This window comes from Acinonyx jubatus, chromosome B4 (assembly GCF_027475565.1).
Source record: "Acinonyx jubatus isolate Ajub_Pintada_27869175 chromosome B4, VMU_Ajub_asm_v1.0, whole genome shotgun sequence".
Classification (NCBI taxonomy): Eukaryota; Metazoa; Chordata; class Mammalia; order Carnivora; family Felidae; genus Acinonyx; species Acinonyx jubatus.
In genome coordinates, this window is record NC_069387.1 from 23827047 (window position 1) to 23851711 (window position 24665).

The window sequence follows — 24665 nt, forward strand, 5'->3', positions numbered from 1 at the left end:
GTCCCATCAGACCACAGGTACTGAGCATCACAGAACTAATGTGAGTAAATCCAGGAATTAAAATGGTCACGGACACACCTCTGTGTGTATGTCATGTGTAGGAATTAAAATTTAGCCCAGAAATTAACCCACTAAAGGCCAATGGTAAGGAAAGGACAGAAGGTTACCTGTGAAGGAAGTAAGGTAAGGTCATGAAACATTGTGTACATCCATGTACTTAACTGATGCCTGAGAAAATTGGAAAATGCTATGTGTTGGTACATAAAGGTAAGGTTTTCTCAGAGTGGCCCAAGGGCCAGTTATGAACCCTCTCCTAGACTGGCCAAACTGGAACTTTGTAATCACTCCTGTCTAGTAACTACTAATTTTGTACCAAGTTGAATGAGATGAAACCAGGAAAATGCTCTCTTAAAGGTGAGAGATGAGGGTTTTTTTCTTCTTTTTTAATTTATGGTATATACTGTCTTTGTGCATTTCAAGACTTCTCTTGTTTCTATTGACATGAATTGTTACTTCTAAATTATACTAAATAAAAGAAAAGAACAATATCCTATAAGTTTGAGTAGAAAAGTAGACTGAAGCTATGATGTGTTTATGTGTTCATTTACAGTCAGGGGAAATTATTAGATTTGGAAGATTTCTATTATAAGGAATTTTTGCCTAGTCGTTCTGGACCAAAGGAACATAACCCTAGCTTAAGAGAACGAAGACAAGAGAGAGAACACCAGCATCGATGTTTTAATGCTGATGAAAGGTAATACGCTACCTACTAAGGTACAGCATGTTCCCTGTGTTACTCACAGTTCCATTTATAAAGCACTGCCATTCTGTCTTTGGACTATAACAAAATATTCTCACTGAATGTTGCCTCTTAAGATTGATATGTTTTAAAAAAGATTGATATGTTATCTTAAAGTAAACTCGTAAGGATTATGGTCAGGTATTCAGACAACCCAGTTTTATACCTGTTTTCTTGGTGTTACTGTTAGTAGCACTCCCTTTTACTTTATTTTATTTTATTAATTTTTGAGAGAGAGGGAGAGAGAGAACATAAGCAGGGGAGGGGCAGAGGGAGAGGGAGAGAGAGAATCTTACGCAGGCGCCACACCCAACATGGAGCCCAACGTGGGGCTCAATCTCATCATGACCTGAACCAAAATCAAGAGTCAGACGCTCAACCGGCTGAGCCACCCAGGTGCCCCAATGGCAGCCCCCTTTTAAAAGTACCTCACTTTGGGAGCCCCTGGGTGGCTCAGTCGGTTGAGCAGCTGGCTATTGATGTCAGCTTAGGTCAATGAACTCACGGTTCATGGGATCAAGCCCCATAATAGGCTCTGTGCTAACAACAGGGAGTCTGCTTGGGATTCTCTCTCTCCCTCTCTCTCTCTCTCTGCCCCTCCTCGTTCTCTCTTAGTCTCTCTCAAAATAAATAAACATTTAAAAAAGTAAATAAAAAATAAAAGTGCCTCACTTCGGATGATAAATTACATGGCCATACTAATTACAAGCAACAGGCAACAAGTCAAAATTTGTGTTTAAGTTCTAACCAATGGAATTTTAAACACTTACTGGTTTCTCAGTTATGCTGTATATGTTCTCAGAATCCGCAATGTCAGACCAAAAAGTATCTGGAAGAAAGATTCACAGAGAAGTATATATTTTGGATTTGATTTCTCAGTTTGCCATTAACTTTGCTTGACATTAAGTATCTCAAACCATTTTTGCTCACTTACTACTTTGCAAATGTTTTCCCTGAAAAAATTCTTTGTGAAGTTTTGAAAGTGAAGGCACATAGTAAAATTCAAACATTGTATGTGAGAGAGAAACCAGAATAAGGACAGGCAACGAAAAGCTGTCTTGCCAAAATCCTGAGCGAACGTCCTGTCAGCCCAGGGCACTCAGACCCCTCACCGTCTCTTTCGCAGTGCGACCTGGTGCTTTAGAGTCAGAGAGTCTTAGATTTGGATCCTGATTCTGCCACTTGGTAGACGAGTGACCTTGCTCACATTACCAGACCTCTCTAAGCTTGTTTCCACATCTAGGAAAGGATTCACTAAAAACTGCCTCACCACGTTGTAATAGAGGTTAAGTGAAATTATGTATGTGAAGCACTCAACATCAGATCTGCCACAGGGGAGAGGCTCCGGAGATGGTGGCCTTTTTCATCTTTATTTGCTTTTCCAGAATCTACTTGATTTCTGACCCTTGTCTCCAAAGAAAATGTCTTTCTTCCATCTTGAGATCAAGAACTGTAACATATTGCCAGAACTTAGAGATGCTCTAGTCTAATCACAGGGTCCTACATAGGAGACTACCGAGTGCCCAGCAAGATTAAATGACTTGCCCCAGGTTCCACATTGAGTCAGTGAATTAAAACCCAAGGTTTGTCACTGACTTACCTGCTTCCCATTTTAACAAGCCAGCCTGTCTCCTCTCTAGTATATTCTCTGCCTTCCCCCAACCACAGACACACATCTGCTGGAAAAATATCATATCCCTGAGCTTCTGGCGTTCCAGCGGTGCCTGTGGATGTGAAGTTGGAATTCACCAGAATGAGGATGCTACAAGCTAGTGTTGGCTGAATGCTTCCTTCGGGCTGGCCATTGTGCCGGGCACTGACTTCATCCTTATGGCAACCTTGTGAGGCAGTCACTCTCATTGCCCCGTTATATAGACGACAAGGCTAAGTCTCAAAAGTTTAATGACTGCAAAGTCACCTAGATAAAAAGTGAGGGGGCCAGAATTTGAACACAGGCCTTTTTGAGTTGAAAGTCCATGATTTTCACCACTACCCTGTATTGCCTCCCCGTGCAAAGCCCTGTGCCGGGTGCTCGAGGAAGAGGTGGACACAGTGTGCATGTGATGTAATCTCTGTCACCAAAGAGCTTGACTCTAGAGAGAAAGTAAAGATCTAACAAAGATAAACAAGGTAACCTTGTGTATACACACACACACACACACACACACACACACATGCACGTATGTACACACATACACACACACCATCAGTTTTTCCTCATTAGCCTGCCTTGTCTACATAGCACCTGCCACCACCTGGCATATTAAGGTTGTCTATAGCCCTCTCCCACACTAGATTAAACTCCATGGGAATGAGGGTTTTTGTTCACCTTTAGCCTACACTAATGGCTAATACTTAGTAGGTGCCACATAAGTAAATGAATGCACCTATGTGGCTGCATAGGGAGCACCCTTCTTCTCCAGGCAAGTTATAGAATCTAGAGGTAAAGTGGGTGGGGTTTCCCAACTCTACCTTCGGGAAAGGTGGCCCAACAGCCTCACTGAGAGAGCCGACAGGACCCACAGCTAACTGGTTGATCAGATTTGGAAGGAGTGTTGGAGAGAAACATTTGAGTGGTTTTAAGATGAGAAATGATGGTTGTCTATTTGGGCACTTCGAATTTTCCTGTTTGAATAAAATGGGTTAAAAATTAAGGTACTAAAATATTTATTTATTGGTTGTGAGTTACTTCAAACCAAAGGAAGCTCGCCTGTCTCAACTGCACCTTCTGACACCTTACTTAGCTGTCATCCAAACACAGTCACCCTCCCCCCCCCCCACCCCCCACCCCCCGTCTGCTTGGGGAAAATTGAAAATCTGCTGAGAAAATTATGCAGCTGCGTTTGGCCTTTCTCCTGATGTTTTGAATGTGCCCTTCTTAAATGCCTGTAGTTGGGGGGAGTGGGAGGAATAGAACCGCCTAACGGGATGGGCGGGGCTGCGCTGCGCTCTGGCGCCGCTGACTTTCGGGCCCCGGGTCTCACTGCAGGTGCTGGGCGGAAGAGAACCAGGGGCTGGAGGAAAATGGGCCCGCAACCAATCCCTACGACTACAGGAGGCTCCTGCGCAAGACCTCCCAGCGGCAGCGCCTCGTGCAGCGGGTGTAGCCCGGCTGGTGGAGGCCACCGCGGTGGGAATGTGCGCGACACTGCGGGGTTGCAGGAGCCAAAGCCCGGGCGCTGGCACGACCAGGCGCTGATGCCCCGGCCCTGACCATGGCAGGGGCTGCCCGCTGCGCTCGCCTCTCGAGTGTCAGGGCCAGCCTCACCGAAGGAGGAGAAGTGAGAGCCTTGGATGCCGCGTCTCGGCACTCCAGCACCCTGCACTCCCACCAGCCCGCCAGCCGGGGCATCCCTATCCCTGGCCCCAATGTATCTCTTTGTTCACCCATTTGAGACTCCTGTGGACCCGACTGCGCCTGAGCTCTCGCCGATCCCTCCTCTCTCATTTTGGAAGACTTCAAAGATTTCTTTTTCCTTGGAAACCGCTCTCCCAGGCCTGCGGGACCCTGGAGGGGCGAGTACAACAAAGCCCGGTGGCAGAAGAGGCGAGGGTGGGGGAAGCTTTGAAGATGAACTCCTTCTCAAACTCGCGCTTTCCCTTCCCTTGGTTATCGAGGTTATTAAATAAAGGAAGTGCCTTGGAAAGTCCGTGGCTTTCGGGGCTGGTACGCCATATTCCCCTTTAGGGCTAGACTCCTGCTGTCCACCTGTGCGGGTGCAGGTGCCCAGGCAAGGAAGTGACGGTGCCTTCTGTCTCCTCCAGCGAACAATCATCGCCTCCAGACATCCCAAACAAACATACTAAGTTAAAAACCTGAGTCTTGCGGCGCAAACGTGACCTGCAGACAAATCCCCAAACCCCCCCACACACACACACTGCGCGCGCGCGCGCGCACACACACACCTTTGGTCCCACCACTGAGCTAACTGTTGGGCTTTTTAGGTTCTTCTAGTCTGAAGATTTGGGGCAATCTCGGCGCCAAATTTTGGCGTATGTAAGAGGGATGGGCAATGGGTAGGCAGAGAGGTTTTTCTCAGTTGATGGCGTCTTGGTTTAGAACCTGGGTTGAGCCCTTCTATGGAACTGACACCCTCCGTTGTCCACGGGGTCTGAAGAGCGCGCGGAAGGATGACGAGGTGATTTCACGGACGACTGAACTGGGAGGAGGGTTCTGGCTGGGATAGGGCTTGTTCCTCTTGCTGGTGTCCCTCGCGTGCGGGGCCCGTAAGCCAGAAGACTGGATTGAGTGAGGACGGGTGGACGTTCGTTAGCCGCTTGCTCATCAGAAGTTAAGTACTCTCCAACCAAAAATGTTGACGCCGAAAGGTCCCCCAGAGATGCTCCTACAACCTCTTCATTTTACAGAGGAGACCCCCGAGAGGCGAAACCTCCCACAGTGGCCGGATCGAGCTCAGAGTTCAAGGGCGCTGTAGGCCCTGCACCTTCCCCGGGTTCTCCTTGCGGCCTCCGCTGGGGCTCAGCCCTGCAGACCGACGGCTGGTTTGTGACTTGCTGCAGGCTGGGCCTAGCTCAGGCACCGGTGAAACCAGCGCCGCGGGGCACTGTATACGGCCGAGGGGGAGAGAGGGCTTCTGGACCCCGGCCGAGGGGGAGAGAGGGATTCTGGACCCCGAGGTGAATCGAGTCCCTCCGCCGCAACCTACCCATGCACCTACCACCTACCACCACGAGGCCCTTGCGGGGCAAAGCTGAGCTCCGCGTCGCTACCAGGCAAGCCCCTTCTTAAAGCTTTTGAAGTGGCCTGTGCAGACCAGAGCCCTGGCAGTCCGGCCCTTAGGTTCTGGATTGGGAGGCAGTAGGCTCCCTCCCTAAACTCCCCACCCACTTTTTAAGTGAGATTAAAGGAATGGGAAACGCTTAGTGAAAGGTTTCAGTGTTTTTATTTCTCCTTTCCTTTTGTGTTTCTTTGTTTTCTCTTTTTCTTTCTCCCTTTTTTTACATCTCCTTTTCTTTCTTTCTTTCTTTCTTTCTTTCTTTCTTTTTCCTTTTTTTCTTTTTTTCTTTCTGTCCTTCGACATTTAGGCACTGGGAAGACACAAGGGGAAAATTGTACCGGACATTCTTCACTGGTAGGCCTGCAATGCGATCTCTGGGTAAACCACGGACAAGAAATAGGTCAACCGAGGAAACCTGCCCGGGAGGGTATCCTCTGGAGCCTGGGTTTATCCCCCCACCCCCACCCCAACCCACCCCCTATTTGAGGAAGAGGCTTCGAAAGCTTTTCCCCTGAACGCTGGCTGCCTCCCCTTCCCATTCGGTGGCTGCCTCCTTTGTGAACTAATGACTGTAATTATTACCTCCCCGAGCTCTTTTGTTATCTCCAACGCCAAACCGAAGAGTGGGGGGAGTGGGCTCCTATGCGAAATGAAAGTCTTTATGAAGCAAATTGCCGTCTAGGGAGGGACCACGTTAAGGAAAGACAAATCAGATCCCTGAGTGCATTTGAAGTAGGGTGTGTTAAATAAAAAAATGTAAATACCACCATTAGATTCAAAGTACTCCAGAGCTGCGGGATTTAATTGAGTTTAAACAGCAGGATTTTAAGTCCCGTTAAAAAAAAAAAAAAAGTTAAATCCAGGTGTTGTGGTTTCTACCCGCCTTGTATTTTAATCCGTTTCTTCCTTGAAGATTTGTGTTTTGAACTCTTGTTTTAAAGAATCTTTATGTTTTCGACCACTTATCCATAGCAGAATAGTTCTGCAACCCCAGGCTGGTGGGTTGAAGCAAAACATTAGCAGGATTTGGTGTGAATTTAAACAAAGAACTAGTCTCTCCGACCCGCATCTGCGCTGCTGGAGCGAGAGCTGCGGAGCTTCCCTGCCCGTGCGCATACGGCCGAACCAGGAAGGCTTTACACCCTGGCGTTGTTACCTGGGTCCACTGAAGCCAAGGGTGCCGGACGGAGGGGCCAGACTGAGGCCTGGGTTCACGCCCACCAAGCACTGGCAGCCCGATTCAGGCTTCTCAACACCTAGGGCTTTGCGCCAAGCCTACCGCAGGACCTGGCCAGCGCCCTTCCCAGACACCGCTCCGAGGCCGCGGTGAAGATCCTACTACTCCTCCCGGCTCGGGCACGTGAGAAGAAGACAAAGCTTCATGGAAATAATTTACCAGGCCCCCGCGTGTCCGGGGACACAGGATTTGGGCTTGTATGCGGCTACCTTGGGCCCCACGACGCCCTTAAGTGAGGGTCGAGGGGAGGGAGCCAAGACTGAGGATGAGTCTCTGCTTCGGCAGCAGCTTTAATAACTTGACTCACGAAGTCAGAGAAATAAGGGCTTATGAACAGAGTGGAAATGAATAACGCTCGCCCAAGGGAATGCACGCGGCAGAAGGCGGGATGCAACCCTTCCCCACCAGGGTCTTCCTCGCACTCTCTCTGAGAGCCCAGGAGCCCGCAAGGTGTACTTGACTCTGACCTCCGCTATCAAGGGGAAGCAACGCGAACTCGACGCGGCCCAAACTCTCAGGACGCCTTCCCTTTGTTTAACAGCTTTTAGAGAAAGGATATGGTAAGAGAGGAGAGATTCTGACTTTCTAGGGAAAGAAGAAAGCCCTTCTCACCAGGCCTCAGAAAGAGTGAATCTCGCCCCCCCCCCCACCTCCAATTCCCCGGTATCATTTAGATTTTCGGAGGGTGGGATGGACAGATCATTGATTTGAGACCCGCTGACTCGAGGGCCCAGCAGGCGATGCCTTCTTTCCGCCTCGGATTTGGAAAGCTCAGATTGCCTAGTTGGAAACTCTATGCAGGTCTCCCACGCACATATCGATTCTGGTCACACGAAAGCAGCAAAACCTTCCACGCCTCCGCAGGCCAAGGTCACCAAACGACCCGATCCCATCCCCCATCAGCCGTCAATCCTGACGACTCTAGTTGCTCTCCCTCGTCCCCCTCCAAGAAGTTTCCATTCCTTTTATTATTTTTTCCCCAACCCGAGGTCCTCGGTGATAGGCTCCTGCATGGATTTTAATTGCCTCAATCAGCAGTCTTTCTCCCATCAGTCAGTCAGATCCTGGACGGTGGGCCCGGAGACTGCGCTCTCCGAAGCACAGGGATGACGCGCTCCGGACCGCCGCGCGGCTCAGTAGGAAGGCGTCAGTCTAGCCCAAGGAGCCGAAATGGGCCCTTCAGTACGTAGGCGCCCTTCCCCCACCGTCCCCTCCCCAAGCTCACGAGCCGCTCGTGATTCCAGCCCAGCCGCCGAGGCTCTCGAGGTCAGAGCGACCTCAGCACCGTCTTGCAGGAAGGCGGCGCGGAAATCGTGCCTCCTTCCCGGCAGCAGGAGCCAGACCTCAAACAATACGCCAATCGATGCTTATATGAGACTCATCGGGCCACCCTCTCCGCCTCGCTGAAGCCAGCGCGCAGGCAGCAGCGTTAGCACTCTGGACAGCGCTCCCGGGCCCGCGGGGACTGCCCGCCCGCCCCCCGCCTCGCTCTCCCCAGGGGCTCGCCCTCACGCCTCCCACCCACACGCTCAGACTCCAGTGCGTTCGCGCTGTCTGTCTCGCATCCTCCCTCTCCCATTTTTTTCTCTCCGCCGCCCCCTCATCCATCCGGGTTGGACTCCTCCTTCAAATGCAGTCGGGTGCTCGGCGCTTTCCCATACCCTGGCTGCGCGGACCCTTTGGTCTCCATCCCTATTCAACCTCAGCTTTTAGAGAGTTGCCACGTCTCTAAACCCTAATCCCACCCCCCCACACACACACACACACACACGCGCACACACGCACGTTTCCTGTCCCAGTGTGACACCCACCCTCTGCCGCACGGCTGCGCGGGTCCCCGCGCGGTGCCCTCCTCCCGCCACACTCACGCACGCACGCGCGCTCAGGACCGAGCCGAGGGCAGCTTGCTGACAGTTCGCACTCGGAGGCGACTTGCTCCAGTCTCACGGCGCTGATGGCAACTCCAGGCTCAGGCTTTTGGTCCTTCGGGTCTGAAGATGGCTCCGGGGATCCCGAGAACCCCGGAACAGGTAGGGGAACCGGGGCCTGCAGCAGGCGAGCTTTGCGGGTGGACTGGGGTTCGCGGGGCGAGGGAAGACGAGAGCGGTTTTTCCACCTGCAACAGGAAACTTGGGACACTTCACCCTGCTCTCGGTGTAGATCCCTGATGGCCCAAGAGACCAAAACCCCACGGGCCCTTATCCCTTGGAAAGACACCCAAAGAATCACAAGCCCTTTTCAATGAAGTCTGGGAGAGCTCCCCTAACACAGACCCGTCCCCTCGACACCGAATTCCGTGGGCCTGGGGCACTGCCACCATCTTGGTGTCTGGACCTGTAGAGGGATAGAGTGGCTGTGGGAAAAGGAAAAATAAATGGAAAAGAGAGAGTTCTTGGTCTGGAAGGAGAGCCAACGGACAGCTTCGGTATCCAGGAAAACTCGCCGGACCAAGGCAGGAAAGGGTAGTTTGGCCGAACCTATTGGCACCTGGAAGGCAAGTGTAAAAGGGCTGAAGTATGGGCTTCTCTTGGAAACAAATCAGCGAACCTAAGGTCGGGCTGGGCCGGGCCACCAGGCTCCCGCACCCCTCCTGCACCCGCCCTTTGTGCGGAGCCCCAGGCAGCCCCTTTCCGGACCCCAGGCTTATTGCCGTTGTTCCCACAGAACGAAATTTCACACGTCCGTCTGCTGTTGTCTTTCTGACTCGCTGTCCTCCTGCCTGTCTTTCCTTGCAGCGAGAGCCTGGTGTCAGGTGGCCCAGAAGTTCACGGGCGGCATTGGAAACAAGCTGTGCGGTGAGTGCAAGTGCCGGGGGAGGGAATCGGACAAGGCCAGTCCCGCGGGGGCAATGTCACCTTCTCACCTCCGCATCCCCAACAGCGGAGTGGAGGTTTCCTGGCCGGGAGTGGGCAGGGGCGATGCAGCCGGGCCAGGCGGGCGGCTGACCAACGCGCTCCCTGTCCTTGCCTAGCCCTGCTCTACGGGGATTCAGAGAAGCCGGCAGAGAGTGGAGGGAGCCAGCCCGCGCGGGCCACCTCCCGGAAGGCCACCTGTGCCTGTAACCAGAAGCCTTGCAGCTGCCCCAAAGCGGATGTCAACTATGCGTTTCTACACGCAACAGGTAAAGGCGCCTCGCGGGGCCCCCGAGAGCCACGGCCCCTGGCTCGGTCCCACCCACCGCGGCCAGAAGGGACTCAGTGCCAGGGGCCTGACCCGAGGCGTGGAGAGGCAGGGAAGGGGCGGACTTCGCAAGAATCTTCAGCTGAAAGCGAGATACGACGGGTCTGAACCCGGACCCGGCCTCTACGTGGCGCTGGGCGCGGGCGTTACGAGGGGATTCTGGAGCCGTGGCGTTCATGCTCCAGTGCTGCCTTCGGGTCTGTGGCTGGCAGAGGCCCCCTGGAGCGCTGGACCTCGAGGTCGGCTTCTTGGTGCGACTGAAACCGATAGGACTTGGTTTCCCGTTCGGAATTGCTGAGACTTTGTAGGTCTTTAGATCGAAAGAGTAATTCGTAGCTGCAGTTTCACAGGGGAACTATTCGATTCAGGTGAGACCTGCGCAAGGTTTTAGTTCCTTGCGTTTACCCACCCAGTCACCTAAACATGCGCGCGCGCGCGCGCGCGCGCACACACACACACACACACACACACACACACACGCACACACAGACAGACTTAGGAAATACCGAGCTAACGTAATAGGCCAGAGACCTTAACATTGCATGCTCCACTTTGTCTGAGTTGCCCAAAGGCATTCCTCAAACATTTCTGATGTGACGTATTTCCATAACCACTTAAGATGATTTACTCAGATACAACATTTAGGACAAACCCCTCTGCAATAGATGAATGGAGGCACACTCCTTTTTAAAAAAAAGAAAGCAAATACGTCATGGATTGAAATACAAGGATTAATTTGGGGTGTGGGAGAAATCGCAATTTCTCTTATTCCTTTATCGTTGAAAAATACCTCCCTTTTAAAGAAAATGCTCTGCGTTTCCTGAAGATTTTTTTTTTTAACACAAAATCTCTCAGGCCAAAGAGAAATTGCCGAATCAAGATCTTGCCTGGACATTTTCAGGATAAAATTAAAATGTGACATTTTGATTCCATTTTTTAGACCTGCTGCCAGCCTGTGATGGAGAAAGGCCCACTTTGGCGTTTCTGCAAGATGTAATGGGCATTTTGCTTCAGTATGTGGTGAAAAGTTTCGACAGATCAACCAAAGTGATTGATTTCCATTACCCTAATGAGCTCCTGCAAGAGTATAACTGGGAATTGGCAGACCAACCACAAAATTTGGAGGAAATTTTGATGCATTGCCAAACGACTCTAAAATATGCAATAAAAACAGGTATTGTCCAATCAAAAATAATAAAGCTCTTTTTTCTTTTACAATTTTTATTTTTATATAAACATTTTTCTGTTTGATGGTGTTACTGGTATTTTCAAATTTGCAAAGTTATTTTCATCACTAAAAAAAGTCATTATTAGAACGATATAAAACAAAGAAAGGTACCCTTTACTATTAATGTTAATGCTTCTGAAGTTGATAATGTCAGAAACATTATAAATGTATTAAGTATAAATCATCAGATTTTACATTGCACGTATTGGGCCACGGAGATTAACCACTGATGTAGAAGCAACCATTTGTCAGCAGAGGCCAGTAGAAGTGACTCAAAATGGAGAAAGAAAGGGAATATGGAAATGGAAGCTCAAAAGGCATGATCCAAACAAAAGCCCAAATACTAGAGGAGTGCTAGTAATTTCCATGGCATAGGAATGGTCAGGCATTGGACAAACCATCCCATGTAATCACTGAAACAGAGGGATAATATTTTGGCATTGTCTCAAATGTCCAGGACTTCATATTTGAACCCCAGGATTTCTCTATTTTTAAAGAAATGTACACAAAAGAAAACACAATACAAACTAGCATAACAATTCAGCCATGTTATATAAGGATCTGTGCTTCTCAGCCATTCCGTATATAAAAAAAGAAAGTGGGTGGGGGAGGGGAATCAGATATCCTTATTTTAAAATGTATTTTGTATTTATTGCTTTTTCACAGTATTCTTCACACTTTATCCATTTTGTAGTCCCAGGTGTAATGTTTATTTGGGCACGTTCTAAGCTTTCATTTTGTCTACACAAAGTCGCTAGTCATCTCTCCCAATCCAATCGTGATTACCCCTTCTCTTCCTGCATTGTCTCTAATCATGCTGATGCATGATGGCACTACACTTCATTAAAGCAATAAAAATAAGTATGAATGACTTTTAGGAGGGGAAGAATACCTTGTGGATCTAAACTGATATGTAACCTTAAAAAGCTCTGCTAGCAAATAAAAATGTCACATGAATATTAATTACCACAGGAACTTGATCTTTTTATGTTGCAAATTTTTTGGTTAATTAATTATTGGTATTACTCTAATCAACAACAAACATTTTAAGAGTGTTTGCTGTGTGGCTTTAAGCTACTGTTTTTGTTTTTGTTTTTGCATTCGGTATACCAACTGAGAGGGAAAGTATGCAGAGAAGAAGCCTTGGGAAATCAATTTACCGTATTATTAGTATCTACTTTTGTGAGACTGTAGACTTGGAACCAGATACTAGGGAAAGGAATTTAACCTGGTGATTTCTATCACACTCGGTCTGTGGGATATGAATTTTGAAGGCTTATTAGGTCGCATTCTCAGTTATGTTCACAGAGAATCCACAGAATGTGTATATACTATGCATTAAAAATGTTCCTCTTCCCAGCTTTTTATGTATCTGCAGTGCAAATATGAATAGTGCTTTTAATTCATTTTTGTTTGACCTATTCCCTAACCTAATATTTAAATATCTTAATAGTAGGCTGCTCCCTATTATTTTTATTGCTACCAAACCAAAACGTACCTATAAAAGTGTTTTACATCTTCATCCTTAAAAGCTGGTGATGTCTGAAAAGCAATTTAAAGAGTTAAGACCATGGGAATTGCAAATCAGTGAAAGTCATCATTCGGTCAATGTTTCAGTTAGTGTCAGGAGAAGATGGACCAATTCAATATTTAGATTTTGCCAATAATGCTTTTGAAACTGTTGGTCAAGTGGAGATCTAATGCATTTAAAGTTCAGAGGAAAATATGATGAAGTTGAATTTCTAAGCATCAATATCAATAATTATTTATAGCAGATGTAGTCTTCTGGTCTTCCCATTTCACTCCCAAATAGAATTTCAAAGAATTAACACTGGTCACCTCCTCTTTTTTTGACTTGCAAATTTACAGGTTTTTATGCTATACCTGGTATTTGACAGCTAGTAATATTTAGGGTCTGTAAAATAGTTACCATCCCTATGACTGTTAGGCATTTTAGTGTACCTCAGGAGATGCTTTTATAAAATATGTTATCACCTGCTTTCTACTGAGAGTCCTTAATCTAATTTCCACCTGGCCTCCAAGGATGGAGAGGCATGAGAGCCAGTGGGGAAATACTTTCAAATGAAGTCTTCATGTGTTTTTAAAATTACCCCTGTAGGAACTGTTGGAACAGAAAACTGAAAACTGCAGAGAATAATAGAATTCTGGAATAATTAAGATTTTCAGGGGTCATTGGACTTTGGTGGTGGTGGTGGTGGTGGTGGTGGTGGTGGTTGGGGAGTGCAAGGGTTAATGTTGTCTTGAGTCTTTCTACGGAACCATCAGACAAAGAAATTGAAGCATCAATAAATGAGGCCGTCCTTGGGTGTGCGCTGCAGGTACCGGGAGAGCAGTTTGGACCGACTTTGGGGCCCTCCCCATCTGATTGTGGACGAGAGGGTTTGAGCTGCCTGGGGCCGGTGGCTCCCATAGCCTGCACATCCTTCCCAGCTGGAGCATTCCAGAGGCGCCAGCAGCTCTAATCTCACATTCCCCCCTCACTGCCTCCCTGGCTGCGACTGCGTGTGGCCACGGATTCCAGGCCCCGGTGGGGGTGGTGGCAGCCGCGGAAGGCATGCACAGGGACAGCTGGCAGCCTCCCAGGTGGTACTTTTACACCCTTTCTTTCCAAAAGCCCTGCCTGGATTGCCTAGCAGCCTTCAGGGGTCACAGGAAGAGAGCAAATAGAATATTTCTGTAGCATACTTCTGCAGAAATCAAGAGAACACGTTGTTCTAACCTGGCAAACTATCTCCTTCCCTATTTTCACATCACTATCAATGAATGAAAATTTTGAGGAGGAGAGATTCAGGTGAAATGGGAGACCAAGGTCAAAAAAATATAGGAGAAGAGAGTCAAGCTTGAAACATCAAACTTGTTTCACAGTTTTCCAAAGGCAGTCATCAGGATGAATTGACCTTTTGATATCCTGGGAACCCACATGCACCTTGAAATTTCTCTCCATTTTATGCAGAGGTTTTCATGCCAAAGTTTCTAGAGAGTTAAACAGTGTGTGATAATGGACACCAGATTCATCCAGAAAATGCATATGAATTGGGAGAGTAGATTAACGGATTGATTTGCTAATCGTTATTATTTTCCTCACTTTAAAGAAATGGCTCAGGGAAAGAGAAATGAAGGGGCATCAGGAGGGGAGGAGCGGCTGTGACTTCAGCTGTGAGCTTTAATGAAATGGGGAGTCAATGAGGCAGAGACAGGAGAGGGTTGTTCCAGACAGCGCCCGCAGCAGCAAAGGGGCTTTCTCACTTTCTGTGGATGCATAAACTGACGGGGTCAGCTGCAGAGGGCCTGGTAAGGAGCGAAAAGGTAGAAGGGCACCGTGCCACAGGGAGGCAAAACAATGCTGGAGAATGAGTGAGAGCCACACAAATCCCAGTCTCTTTGAAATGTGCCCTTTCCCAGCCCCTATCTTTTCTCAGTGTCTAATTGTCTAGCCACATGCCCGGGGCTGATAAGGGAGCACTCCAGTACTAGAGATAAGCTCTGTGTTGACTTTTGTCCCTGCTTTCCTCATTGCCTTCCTTTATCTTGTTTTGCCCATACTGGCTGGAGAGACTGTCATCCCCAGGCTTCGGACAGATGTCCAATAAGTGGCGGATGCCTTTTTATCAGATGCTATTTCCATAATTGATAATCTTCCAAAATGTGGGCTGCCAAACAAATCGCAGATTTAGAGATAGGCTTTTATGGGGCAAGACAAGGAATGGAATTCTGACGAGATATTTACCACCACATTTTAAATAATGGCCTCAGGAGTATTTGGATGTTAACTCCTGTAGAGAGTTTTAGAGAAATCTAGAAGTTAATTAGATAACTCTTGCTAATGGACTCATCCGTCCATTGAATATATCTTTACGTATCTTGTTGACAACGCAGTGATGCTGTGTTCAGCTTTATTTTAAATCACAACTATGAAGAAGTTCTGTTGTTTATAATCAAATATTTGGACAGAAAAGAATTGACAAGAATTAGATTTGTCCATGCCATCTTTAGACAATCATCACCTTTTGAATCCAGGGCAAATCATTCAACAGTGTCCTATTTTCTCATTTTTGCCTTGTCTTTTGTAATCATCAGCCATTTGTCACGGATATTATTATGAATGTTGGCATGCCTGGCGGATGTCATGATATGACTGATTCCCAGAACAACTTCAACAACAAAAAAAGAATTTTCAGCAGCATGAGTGCAAACAAGAATAGCTTTGGATTGTACTAGCATTTTAGTTTGCAAATACACTGAAGGGATGCTAGGAGGTAAACTAGCATCCACATGGCAAACCACATTTGTTGTTTTTTTATAGGATAATGTTCAGAGGAAGATTTTTAGAGTGTGTTTTAAGAAACACCATAACCCAAAATAGTCTGTCTCGTTATATGAAATGCTCCTTTGGGGTGTGTGTGTGTGTGTGTGTGTGCGCGCGCGCGTGCACATGTGCATGCACACACACATGTTGGGTTTCTGAATATAGATTTCCTATTACTGAAGGATCTTTCAAGGTTCTTTAGCTAGAGAAATCATGTGTTTGAGAGGCATTTATTTTCACTTGGTGCAGTCCTGATTCTGGTACTCCGTTTTCTTCAGGGCATCCCAGGTACTTCAATCAACTTTCCACGGGACTGGATATGGTTGGATTAGCAGCAGACTGGCTAACATCAACAGCAAACACTAATATGTGAGTAGTTAATGTGTTTTGCTTAATCCAAGATAATTATTAGTGAGATTTCATAGTCTTTATTCAGCCTCTCCTGTGAAAATCTTTTTTTATCGATTAGCTCCTAAAATAGGGATATCAACTTCAGAAGTATACGGGTGTTCAATCTAACTGAAGTCCTGATACATCTTTCATGCAATCAAAGCTATACAACATTTTTCAAACACAAAAGGCACTTTTTTTGGCATTTGGGATTTATGATTATATATAATATGAAAGAGAAATGGGACCAGATGCTGTTTTTTTAAATAGAATTACTCTGCAATGTTTTTTGTTTATTCATTTGATAAGTGACCCTTAGGCATTAAGCCAATAATTGAAGCTCCTAACTTTAGGAATATAGGAAAATGAGCAGCCCTTTAGAAGATGTAATTTTCTGTCTGCTTAATGCTATAATCAAAACTTCGGTGAATGTAGGGCTTGAAAAAGGAAATACAGTAGTTCTATACGTGTTGTGACGATGAATTATTTCTTTGAGTTACATACATAAAATGTGACCATTACTACATTTCAGGTTCACCTATGAAATTGCTCCAGTATTTGTGCTCTTGGAATATGTCACGCTGAAAAAAATGAGAGAAATCATTGGCTGGCCTGGGGGCTCCGGCGATGGGATATTTTCTCCTGGTATGTGATATTTCAACCTTTCTTTGTGGTTTTTCTTCTGATATGCAATGCCTCATTATGAACCTAGGAACAATTAAATACCTAGTCTGTGTTTCTGCTTAGGTTAAATGAGTTATGTTGATCAAAAGAATGAGTGTGACTATACAGGACCACTGACCATGCTTCCAAGCAACTACCTCATGCTTGAGCAATAGTTATTTGTGTTCAGAAAGAGGATGAACAGGGATGACATTTAGCCAGTACTCCTACTGTAATCCTACACAGAAGATGTATGGATCATGTGGAACAAAGGAATAAAGATTCCGAATAAGGGAATTCGCTCTCTGAAACTTCCCACAATTAGTGAAAGGGTAGCCTCGTTTAATAAAGCATTCTGTTTCAGGATGCATTACGAGGCAGATCTCTGTAACAGAGCCTGTGTACCCTGTCCCTTTCAAGTAACAACCAGAGAAGCTGATTCGTACTAATTTCAAGGAGGGTAGACAGTGGCTTGGGAAACCATTTTTTTTTATTGTTTTATTTTTATTTTTTTTTAATTTACATCCAAGTTAGTTAGCATATAGTGCAACAATCATTTCAGGAGTAGATTCCTTAGTGCCTCTTACCCATTTAGCCCATCCCCCTCCCACAACCCCTCCCGTAACCCTCAGTTTGTTCTCCATATTTATGAGTCTCTTCTGTTTTGTCCCCCCCCCCCGCCCCATTTTATATTATATTTGTTTCCGGGAAATCATTTTTTTTAAATTTTTTTTTTTGAGAGACAGAGAGATAAAGCATGAGCAAGGGAGGGGCAGAGAGAGAGGGAGACACAGAATCTGAAGCAGGCTCCAGGCTCTGAGCTGTCAGCACAGAGCCTGACGTAGGGCTTGAACTCATGAACTGCGAGATCATGACCTGAGCCAAAGTTGGCCACTTAACCGACTGAACCACCCAGGCGCCCCTGGGAAACCATTTCTTAAAGCTGAAACAGAGGGTGATGATTTCTTCAAGAGGTTTCTTTTTCCTTCTTTATCATACCATTCAGTCTTTTCCATCCTACTTTTATCACCAGCCATTGGATTCTAAGCTCCATTATCTACACCTCTTCCAGCCAAGAGAATCAACCTGACACAAAAAGCTTTGCCCTTCATTCCAGATCTGTGTGTGACCTTGGTTTGATGCAGGAAGAAATAGAAGTTAGAAAGGCAATGGGGAGAGAGTCACTGACCCATGGAAAATAAACCTGGTGTGCAGACTGTCACCCAATCAGTGGCAGGAGAGGGTCATCAGAAGGGGGCATACGCTCAGTGCACTGAGATTGGCCCTGCTGGGGGGGTCAAAGCCACACCTGCCATTATGTCAGGCCCAGCAAAAGCCACATCAAGATGTCCCTGCAGCAAACCTGCCAAGACAAGTGGATGATGAGGGAGAGAGAAAATAAAGAACAGGTGGAAAGAAGAAATTATAAACAAGCAACAGAGGCCTCAAGGCTAGGGCTTAAATTAAGCAGCTTTACCCACAAGCTCAGATCTGCTATTATATTTTATGATTTTAAAAATACTTCACAATTTTTCAGGTGCAGAAGGAAAACATGTTAGTTAAATGGAAGGGAAAATTAGCCTTTTTTTTTCATTGAACACCAGTTGTGATGAATTTTAAGCTAGCCTTTATTTTGTAGAGGACTTAGTTTTCCTTTGGAAAACCATTCCCTATTGAGGGAATTTTGTCATCATTCTCTGGAACTGATGCTCATAAAGTATTTTTCATGAGGAATTAGGTAGTATTCAGAGATCAACATCGTTTCTACCTCTATTCTTCTTCCTCTTATGAGGTTGGTGTGTGATTGAGAATCCTGGGCTCTCTTTTAACGGTCCCTGGGAGTGGGAAGAACAGTTGTTCCTGTTGACCCTGAAAAATTGGCTAAAGGGGCTTGGGCCAGGCCTAATTTAGCTGGTCTTGGAGCCCACCCACTCCAGAAAATATACACCCAGAGAAAGAATCCTCTTCCGCAGCTCTGCTAAGCCAGGTATGGACACCCCCATCATGGGACACCTGATCATTTGGTCAGTCTTTCTACGTGACCAAATGATCAAGTAAAAAGACTTAACCTTGATCATGAGGCTCCTTCCCTGGATGCTAAAGATCCATATGCTCCCATGCCAACATGGAAGCCACAGATGCCATATGCTAAATATAATGTAGACATTGCAGAATGGGAAGGGGACAGAAGTAAAGGCCATTGGCAAACTGTTTCTGCCCTGCTTTCTACAAGCCATTACCGAGGAGAGAGGGATTATAGCATCCTCACTTGCTAATGGATGCCTTTCTGGGTAGCATCCAGGCTCATTCCTGGGGTAAAGTGTCTTACAATTTAAGAGATAGGAACAGGGAAAACCATACATCTTATGGGCCTGAGATCTGGCCCAGGACTATTGCCCAGGACTAAATACAAAGAGTTAGATCTGTGACTTGAATATATAACTCAGCTCAGTTTACCTTACACCTCCATCTATAACATCCAGAGGATTTATGCTTCATGGAAAGTTCTTTGGGATGTCTAGAAGAAATCTGTTAATGTGATATCACATCTGGGAACCAAAGAGACCTAGAGTATTCCTCACTGCTCAGCAAGTCACAAAGGACTGAAGGAGAAGAAAGGGAAATCATGGCTTAGTCACAAACCTTTTCCTGTCTAATGGGATTTTCCTGATGTTTCAGAGCTTGTATTTGCATCCTTTCTCTGGAAGACGAATCCATCCTCCTGCCTGGGCTGCACAAAGCAGTCTGCTCTGTCTAGTGGCCCAGAATCCTCTTCCTTTCTCTCAGACCTACTGGATTTTTTTTCTTGTAGTTTTATGGTATTATTAACACTAATACGATGTGCACATAAGCAGTCTATTCATTTTCTTCGCTGTGCAGCCTGGCATCGGGGTTGGTGACTCTGAGGGCCAGCTGAGCTGCTCTTTCCCCAACAGCTCTGTGGCTCTTGGAGGAGGCATTGTGAGCAATCTCTGCACAGTAAGATTTGTTGCACATCAGCCACAATTCAAGCTTCTTGATGCTGTGGACTAGGAACTTCTGGAACCACTGGCCAGCATGTGCTTTGTTTTCTTGTTGCTTCCATAGCCAACGTTGGCCATCAAGATCTGGCCCTTGAATCTTCTGCACATCCTGTTGTCAATGCCTCTAGGGTTCTGCCAGTTGCACTTAATTTTGACACATCGGTCTGACTGGTGCCTGATAAACTTCGTGGTCATCTATTTAACAATCTTGGGCTTCACCAGAAGTCCAAAGGCAGCCATGATGCCAAGTAAGAGATGGCAGAGGACGAAGAGTAGGGATACTGGATCTTTAGAGAATAACTGAGTGGCAAAATGAGGAGTGGGAAAGCAAAGCTGGAAGCTTCTTGAGTAACTGTGCTGTGTGACGCACTTTCTTTGTGTTCACCTTTCCCTTCTCCTTCTGGCCTCCTTTCTCCCCAGCCTCTCTGACAAGAACTAGGGCAGTGCTTCTCACATGGAGGCTATTGTATCCCCAGGCAACACTTGGCAAAGAATGGAGAAGGTTTTTTTAAGTTTATTTATTTATTTTGAAAGAGAGAGCGCACACATGCATGCAAGCAGGGAGGGGCAGAGGGGGAGAGAGAATCTCAAGCAGGTTCCACGCTCAGCGCAGAGCTTGATGCAGGGCTCGATCTCACAATCGTTGAGATCATGACCCGAGCTGAAATTAAGAGTCAGATGTTTAACCAACTGAGCCACCTAGGTGCCCCGAGAAGTTTTTGATTGTCACAATTTGGTGGTGGGGTGTGTAGTGCTACCGGCACCTGGCAGGTAGTAACCAGAGATGCTGCCACACACGTCCCCATCCCCAGGGCACAGGACAGCCCCCACCACAAGCAGTTATCCAGCCAAAATACCATCGAGTGCCAAGACGGAGAAACCACACACTAGAGTAGAATTTCCTTTAATAGCTGATCCCTTGTCCAGCAGCATCCTACGCACTCAGCCTTTCAGACAAGGTGTCTGTTCAGAGAAGGCCTGACCTGGATTTTGCTTGCCCTGTGTCTCTGGGGTTCAGAAGAGGTAGAAATTTCCCTTATTCTGACGTAGCACAGAGCCAGGATCTGGGTACTGACTGCTCTGTGCCAGCCTGCCTGCTTGCATCAGAGCCTAGGGCAAAAATCGTGGCAAAAATGAGGCAAAAATCGTGGCCCTACGTGGGCCATTCATTTTGATATAAAGAGCCCTCTGCTCCTCAGCCACCCAAAGGGAAGGGAACTCAGGGCACCCACATCATGGCTAAGCCCAGTGTGTCTCCTATGGGGAAAGGAGGAGATCGTGCCTTCACTCCGCCATGTGGTGTTACAGCTTCCATGCCAGCGTATCCATTTGCATGCACAACAATCTGTCTCTTGGTATAGCAGAAATCCTAAACTTTCCAACAATCTTGGGGAAAAGCCCTTTGCTTGTCAAAGGAGACCTTACTTATATGATGTAAACATTATGGTATGAAATCCTTGACAATCTTAGAATGACACAAGAAAAGCAATGCAATGTAGACTTAAAATTCCCTTCGTTTTGTGTTTTTGCATCATTTTGAAATGAGATTTTGTTAGCTGCTACAATTATATTTCTGTGATGTCTTTGGGAGGGAAGAACTGTTCTGGGGAAATTAACAGAAGAGTATGATGAGATGGGCTTGGATGTTTATCCTCATTCTATAAGGATTATTGATTAACAGTCCACACTGTGAACTGCAACTGATTTTGTCTTGGTGCAAGTGCAAGGCATTGAATGAGTCGAAATGAAAAGAAATGTGTTCTCCATCAGGATAGAAGTAGGATTTTCACAGAACTAATGAAGAATGACCACACTCACAAGGTGGGAAGAAGGCAACAATTTCTCAGTTCTTAAGAACCGCTTCAAAGGACTCCCAGCAAGAGCAGAATCAATCGCGGTTCTCTTTAGCTGACAGATTTGGGGTGTGGAGGGGTGGCATCCAACCTGTGGTAGGGCCCAGTGCTCCTTTCTCTGGACCCTCTTAGCCTGAGGATTCAGCCTGAGTTTGAGGATTCAGTTCAAAGGATAACCAATACGATGGCCTTCTCCTGTGTCCCAGGAGGATTCTGGGTCAGTGGAAATGAGGAATGTTTCTTGCATGTGAAATGATGTTGATAATAACTAGAAAAGGTAACTGTGTGTTGCTGTTACTTTAGGTGGCGCTATATCTAACATGTATGCCATGCTGATTGCACGCTTTAAGATGTTCCCAGAAGTCAAGGAGAAAGGAATGGCTGCTGTTCCCAGGCTCATTGCCTTCACATCCGAGCATGTACGTGTTTCTGTTCTTTCCAGATTTAAGGTTTTCATCTGTAAAGCCCAAGTGGAAGGAGTCCTATTTGGAAACGCTTTATCCCCAGAGGTTCTCTTCCTAGAAGATACTTCTTGGGAGAGAATTTGGGGAGGGAGCAGCTGAGTGGTTCGATGGGGGAAGCCCTTTCTCTTTGAAATTTAGGAAAACCTTCATAGAGAAAGCAGAATGTTTTTACTTCTAGTTCCTACCCTTCATTTTTCTGCAGTAATGCTGTATGTTGGGGGAAGAGGGAGAGGAGAGGCCAGAGTGACTATGAGCTCATTTGGACAATTGATGCTGTGCCTACATAACTCAAAACTCCAGTATGTCCTATTGATACAATCTTTCTGTATGAAAATTCTGATCAGATAGTCTACCCTAATGGTGTCTTGAACCATTTAATGCTAGTCTTTGGGAGGCTGAATCAGAGATTTTTATCACTGTAGAGAAATGGCCTAGTGGTCATATCTATCATATCTCATCTCTGGGTCAGTTCTGTCCCAGCCAATCACAGGTTCCTGTGCTCTGCTATGTAGTTGTCCAGGTGGGATGCTGAGAGCTGGGTCTTTCAGCTGAATGCCACAGTGTGGTACTCCATATTCTTTCTATGGCTTTAGAAGAGTTAATGCCATTCTCCCTACTGTCGTAGGCACATTGAAAAAAGTGGCCCACCCTATTTACATAAGTTAAGCTAAACAGCGTCAGTCTGTTAGGCCTCCAGCTTACTCTCCTGTGCAGGGATGGGGCCACACACAAGCTCAAAGCAGCTGTTTGAGCAAAATCTTGGTTCCAAATTCTCCCACCAATGGGCCCAGCAGCAAACCAGAGGCTGTTCTCAACAGGCATTAGTAAGCATTACCTGCCGTGTAATTCCTGAGATTTTCCCTTCACAGCCTCTTCCTCAAAGTAGCCTAAAGTTTGGGAAAAAATTGCCTCAAGGAAGATCAAGAAGCCCTCTCATGGTGGGGGAAATAAAGAGATGGGGATGGAAGAAGGGTCTATAGGGGCTCCTGTAAAGAGACATCAGTGGGGAGATGCAGGGAGTCATAGTAGGAGTCAAGGCACATCTCCTATGGAACTTTTCTTTTTCTTCTTTAAGTGGTGTGTGTGTGTGTGTGTGTGTGTGTGTGTGTGTGTGTGTGTTCATAATAAGGAAACAAAGGGCAAGTACAGACTGGAAGCCAGTGAATACAATTCACAATTACAGCAGTGGCCATGGAATCAAAGGAAACTAGTGATTTATGTTAACAAATGATCTTTAGCATCTTGTTTTTAATCATGTTTTAGTATTTTGTTTTGCCCTTCCTCAATTTACAGAGGTCAAATTTAGCAGAGAAGTCCACAGCCTCAAATTACCTGGTGTTTTACTTCCTATTGCTGCTAAAACAAATTACCACAAACTTAATGGATTAAGCCAACATAAATTTATTATCTTATCATTCTGGAGGTCAGAAATCTATAATGGGTTAGGTAACACTGTGTCCCTTCTGGAGACCATAAGGGAAAAATCCGTTTCCTTGCCTTTTCCAGTTTCTAGAGGCCAGCTGCCTTCCTTGGTTCATGGACACTTCTTCCAACTTCATTTCTTTTTTTTTTTTCAACGTTTTTATTTATTTTTGGGACAGAGAGAGACAGAGCATGAACGGGGGAGGGGCAGAGAGAGAGGGAGACACAGAATCGGAAACAGGCTCCAGGCTCTGAGCCATCAGCCCAGAGCCCGATGCGGGGCTCGAACTCACGGACCGGGAGATCGTGACCTGGCTGAAGTCGGACGCTTAACCGACTACGCCACCCAGGCACCCCACACTTCTTCCAACTTCAAAACCAGTAAAACATCTTCAAATCTCTCTCTTCTTCTCTCTCACCTGTGCTTTTGTCACCATATCACCTTCCCTCACTCTGACTCTCTCCTCTTTCCTTTATAAAGACCCTTGTGATGACATTGGGCCCACCCAAATAACCCAGGACAATTTCCTATCTCAAGAGTCTTAGTTAAGTCACATCTACAAAGTTCCTTTTGCCATGTAAGGTAACATATTCTTAAGTTTTAGGGATTAGGATGTGGACATCTATTCAGGGAGGGCATATTCAACCTGTTAAGCCTAGTACCCCACCATGAGATAATTTTCCTTTCTCAACTTGTCCACGGATAGAAAATCATGATATAATTTTTTCCACTTACTATTTCCTATGGTATTGTGTCCCAAAATAGTTAAATGTTACTCTGGTCTCAGCCTCAAAAAATTCAAATGATCTTATATTGGGCATCTTTTTATTTTGGCTTCCATGCTGTTTGCGCAACCTGAAATGAGGTTGGTTGACCAGCAAACTGTACTATGCTGTCTGGTGTCTGCATTAATTTCTTGGCTCAAGTTTCATGGAAATTGACTTAACCTTGCCCAGAAAACCCAGGTCATGTGGTGTAAGAATAATTTTGCTATGCCTTCTTTTTTTGATATTGCAAACTTAGAGTCTACTTCTTCACTTCTAAGCAAAAGAAAGGTGATTCAGCTGTACAATTACCATTCAATTTTTCCTCCTCCTTCTTTACCTCTATCCATGCATATAATTATGAAAGAACATTTGAATTATGAACCTTTCCTAAAATACCAATTGGTTCTAACTCTAGGCTTATTTTTTGACAAGATGAACTCTTTTTCTTTCTTTTTTAAAAAAAACTTTTTAGCATTTATTTGTTTTTTGAGAGACAGAGCACAAACAGAGGAGGGACAGAGAGAGAGGGAGACACAGAATCCAAAGCAGGCTTTAGGCTCTGAACTGTCAGC

At 46.1% G+C, this 24665-nt stretch overlaps 2 protein-coding genes and 1 pseudogene across 5 annotated transcripts in view; 2 read left to right on the forward strand and 1 right to left on the reverse strand.

Annotated features, from left to right (window-relative positions):
• MYO3A (myosin IIIA) overlaps positions 1–4446 on the forward strand; it is a 239162-nt gene extending 234716 nt beyond the window's left edge. For 3 of the 4 annotated variants that reach the window (XM_027073673.2, XM_053225411.1, XM_027073670.2), the window contains 2 exons: positions 611–754; positions 3789–4446. In XM_027073673.2, the coding sequence (XP_026929474.1) occupies positions 611–754; positions 3789–3906 (262 nt within the window). In that variant the 3' untranslated portion in view covers positions 3907–4446. Of the gene's footprint in view, positions 1–610; positions 755–3788 lie in introns of those variants that run through there. The other variant, XM_027073674.2, reaches the window with a different exon arrangement.
• Positions 4447–7557: 3111 nt separating this feature from the next.
• Positions 7558–24665, forward strand: part of GAD2 (glutamate decarboxylase 2) — an 86780-nt gene continuing 69672 nt past the window's right edge. Inside the window, exons 1-7 of the mRNA XM_015085847.3 lie at positions 7558–8805; positions 9511–9570; positions 9747–9896; positions 10896–11129; positions 15789–15879; positions 16433–16545; positions 21743–21858. Coding sequence (XP_014941333.1) covers positions 8730–8805; positions 9511–9570; positions 9747–9896; positions 10896–11129; positions 15789–15879; positions 16433–16545; positions 21743–21858 — 840 coding nt within the window. The 5' untranslated portion in view covers positions 7558–8729. The remainder of the gene's footprint in view (positions 8806–9510; positions 9571–9746; positions 9897–10895; positions 11130–15788; positions 15880–16432; positions 16546–21742; positions 21859–24665) is intronic.
• On the reverse strand, positions 19091–19826 carry LOC106987550 (60S ribosomal protein L32-like; annotated as a pseudogene).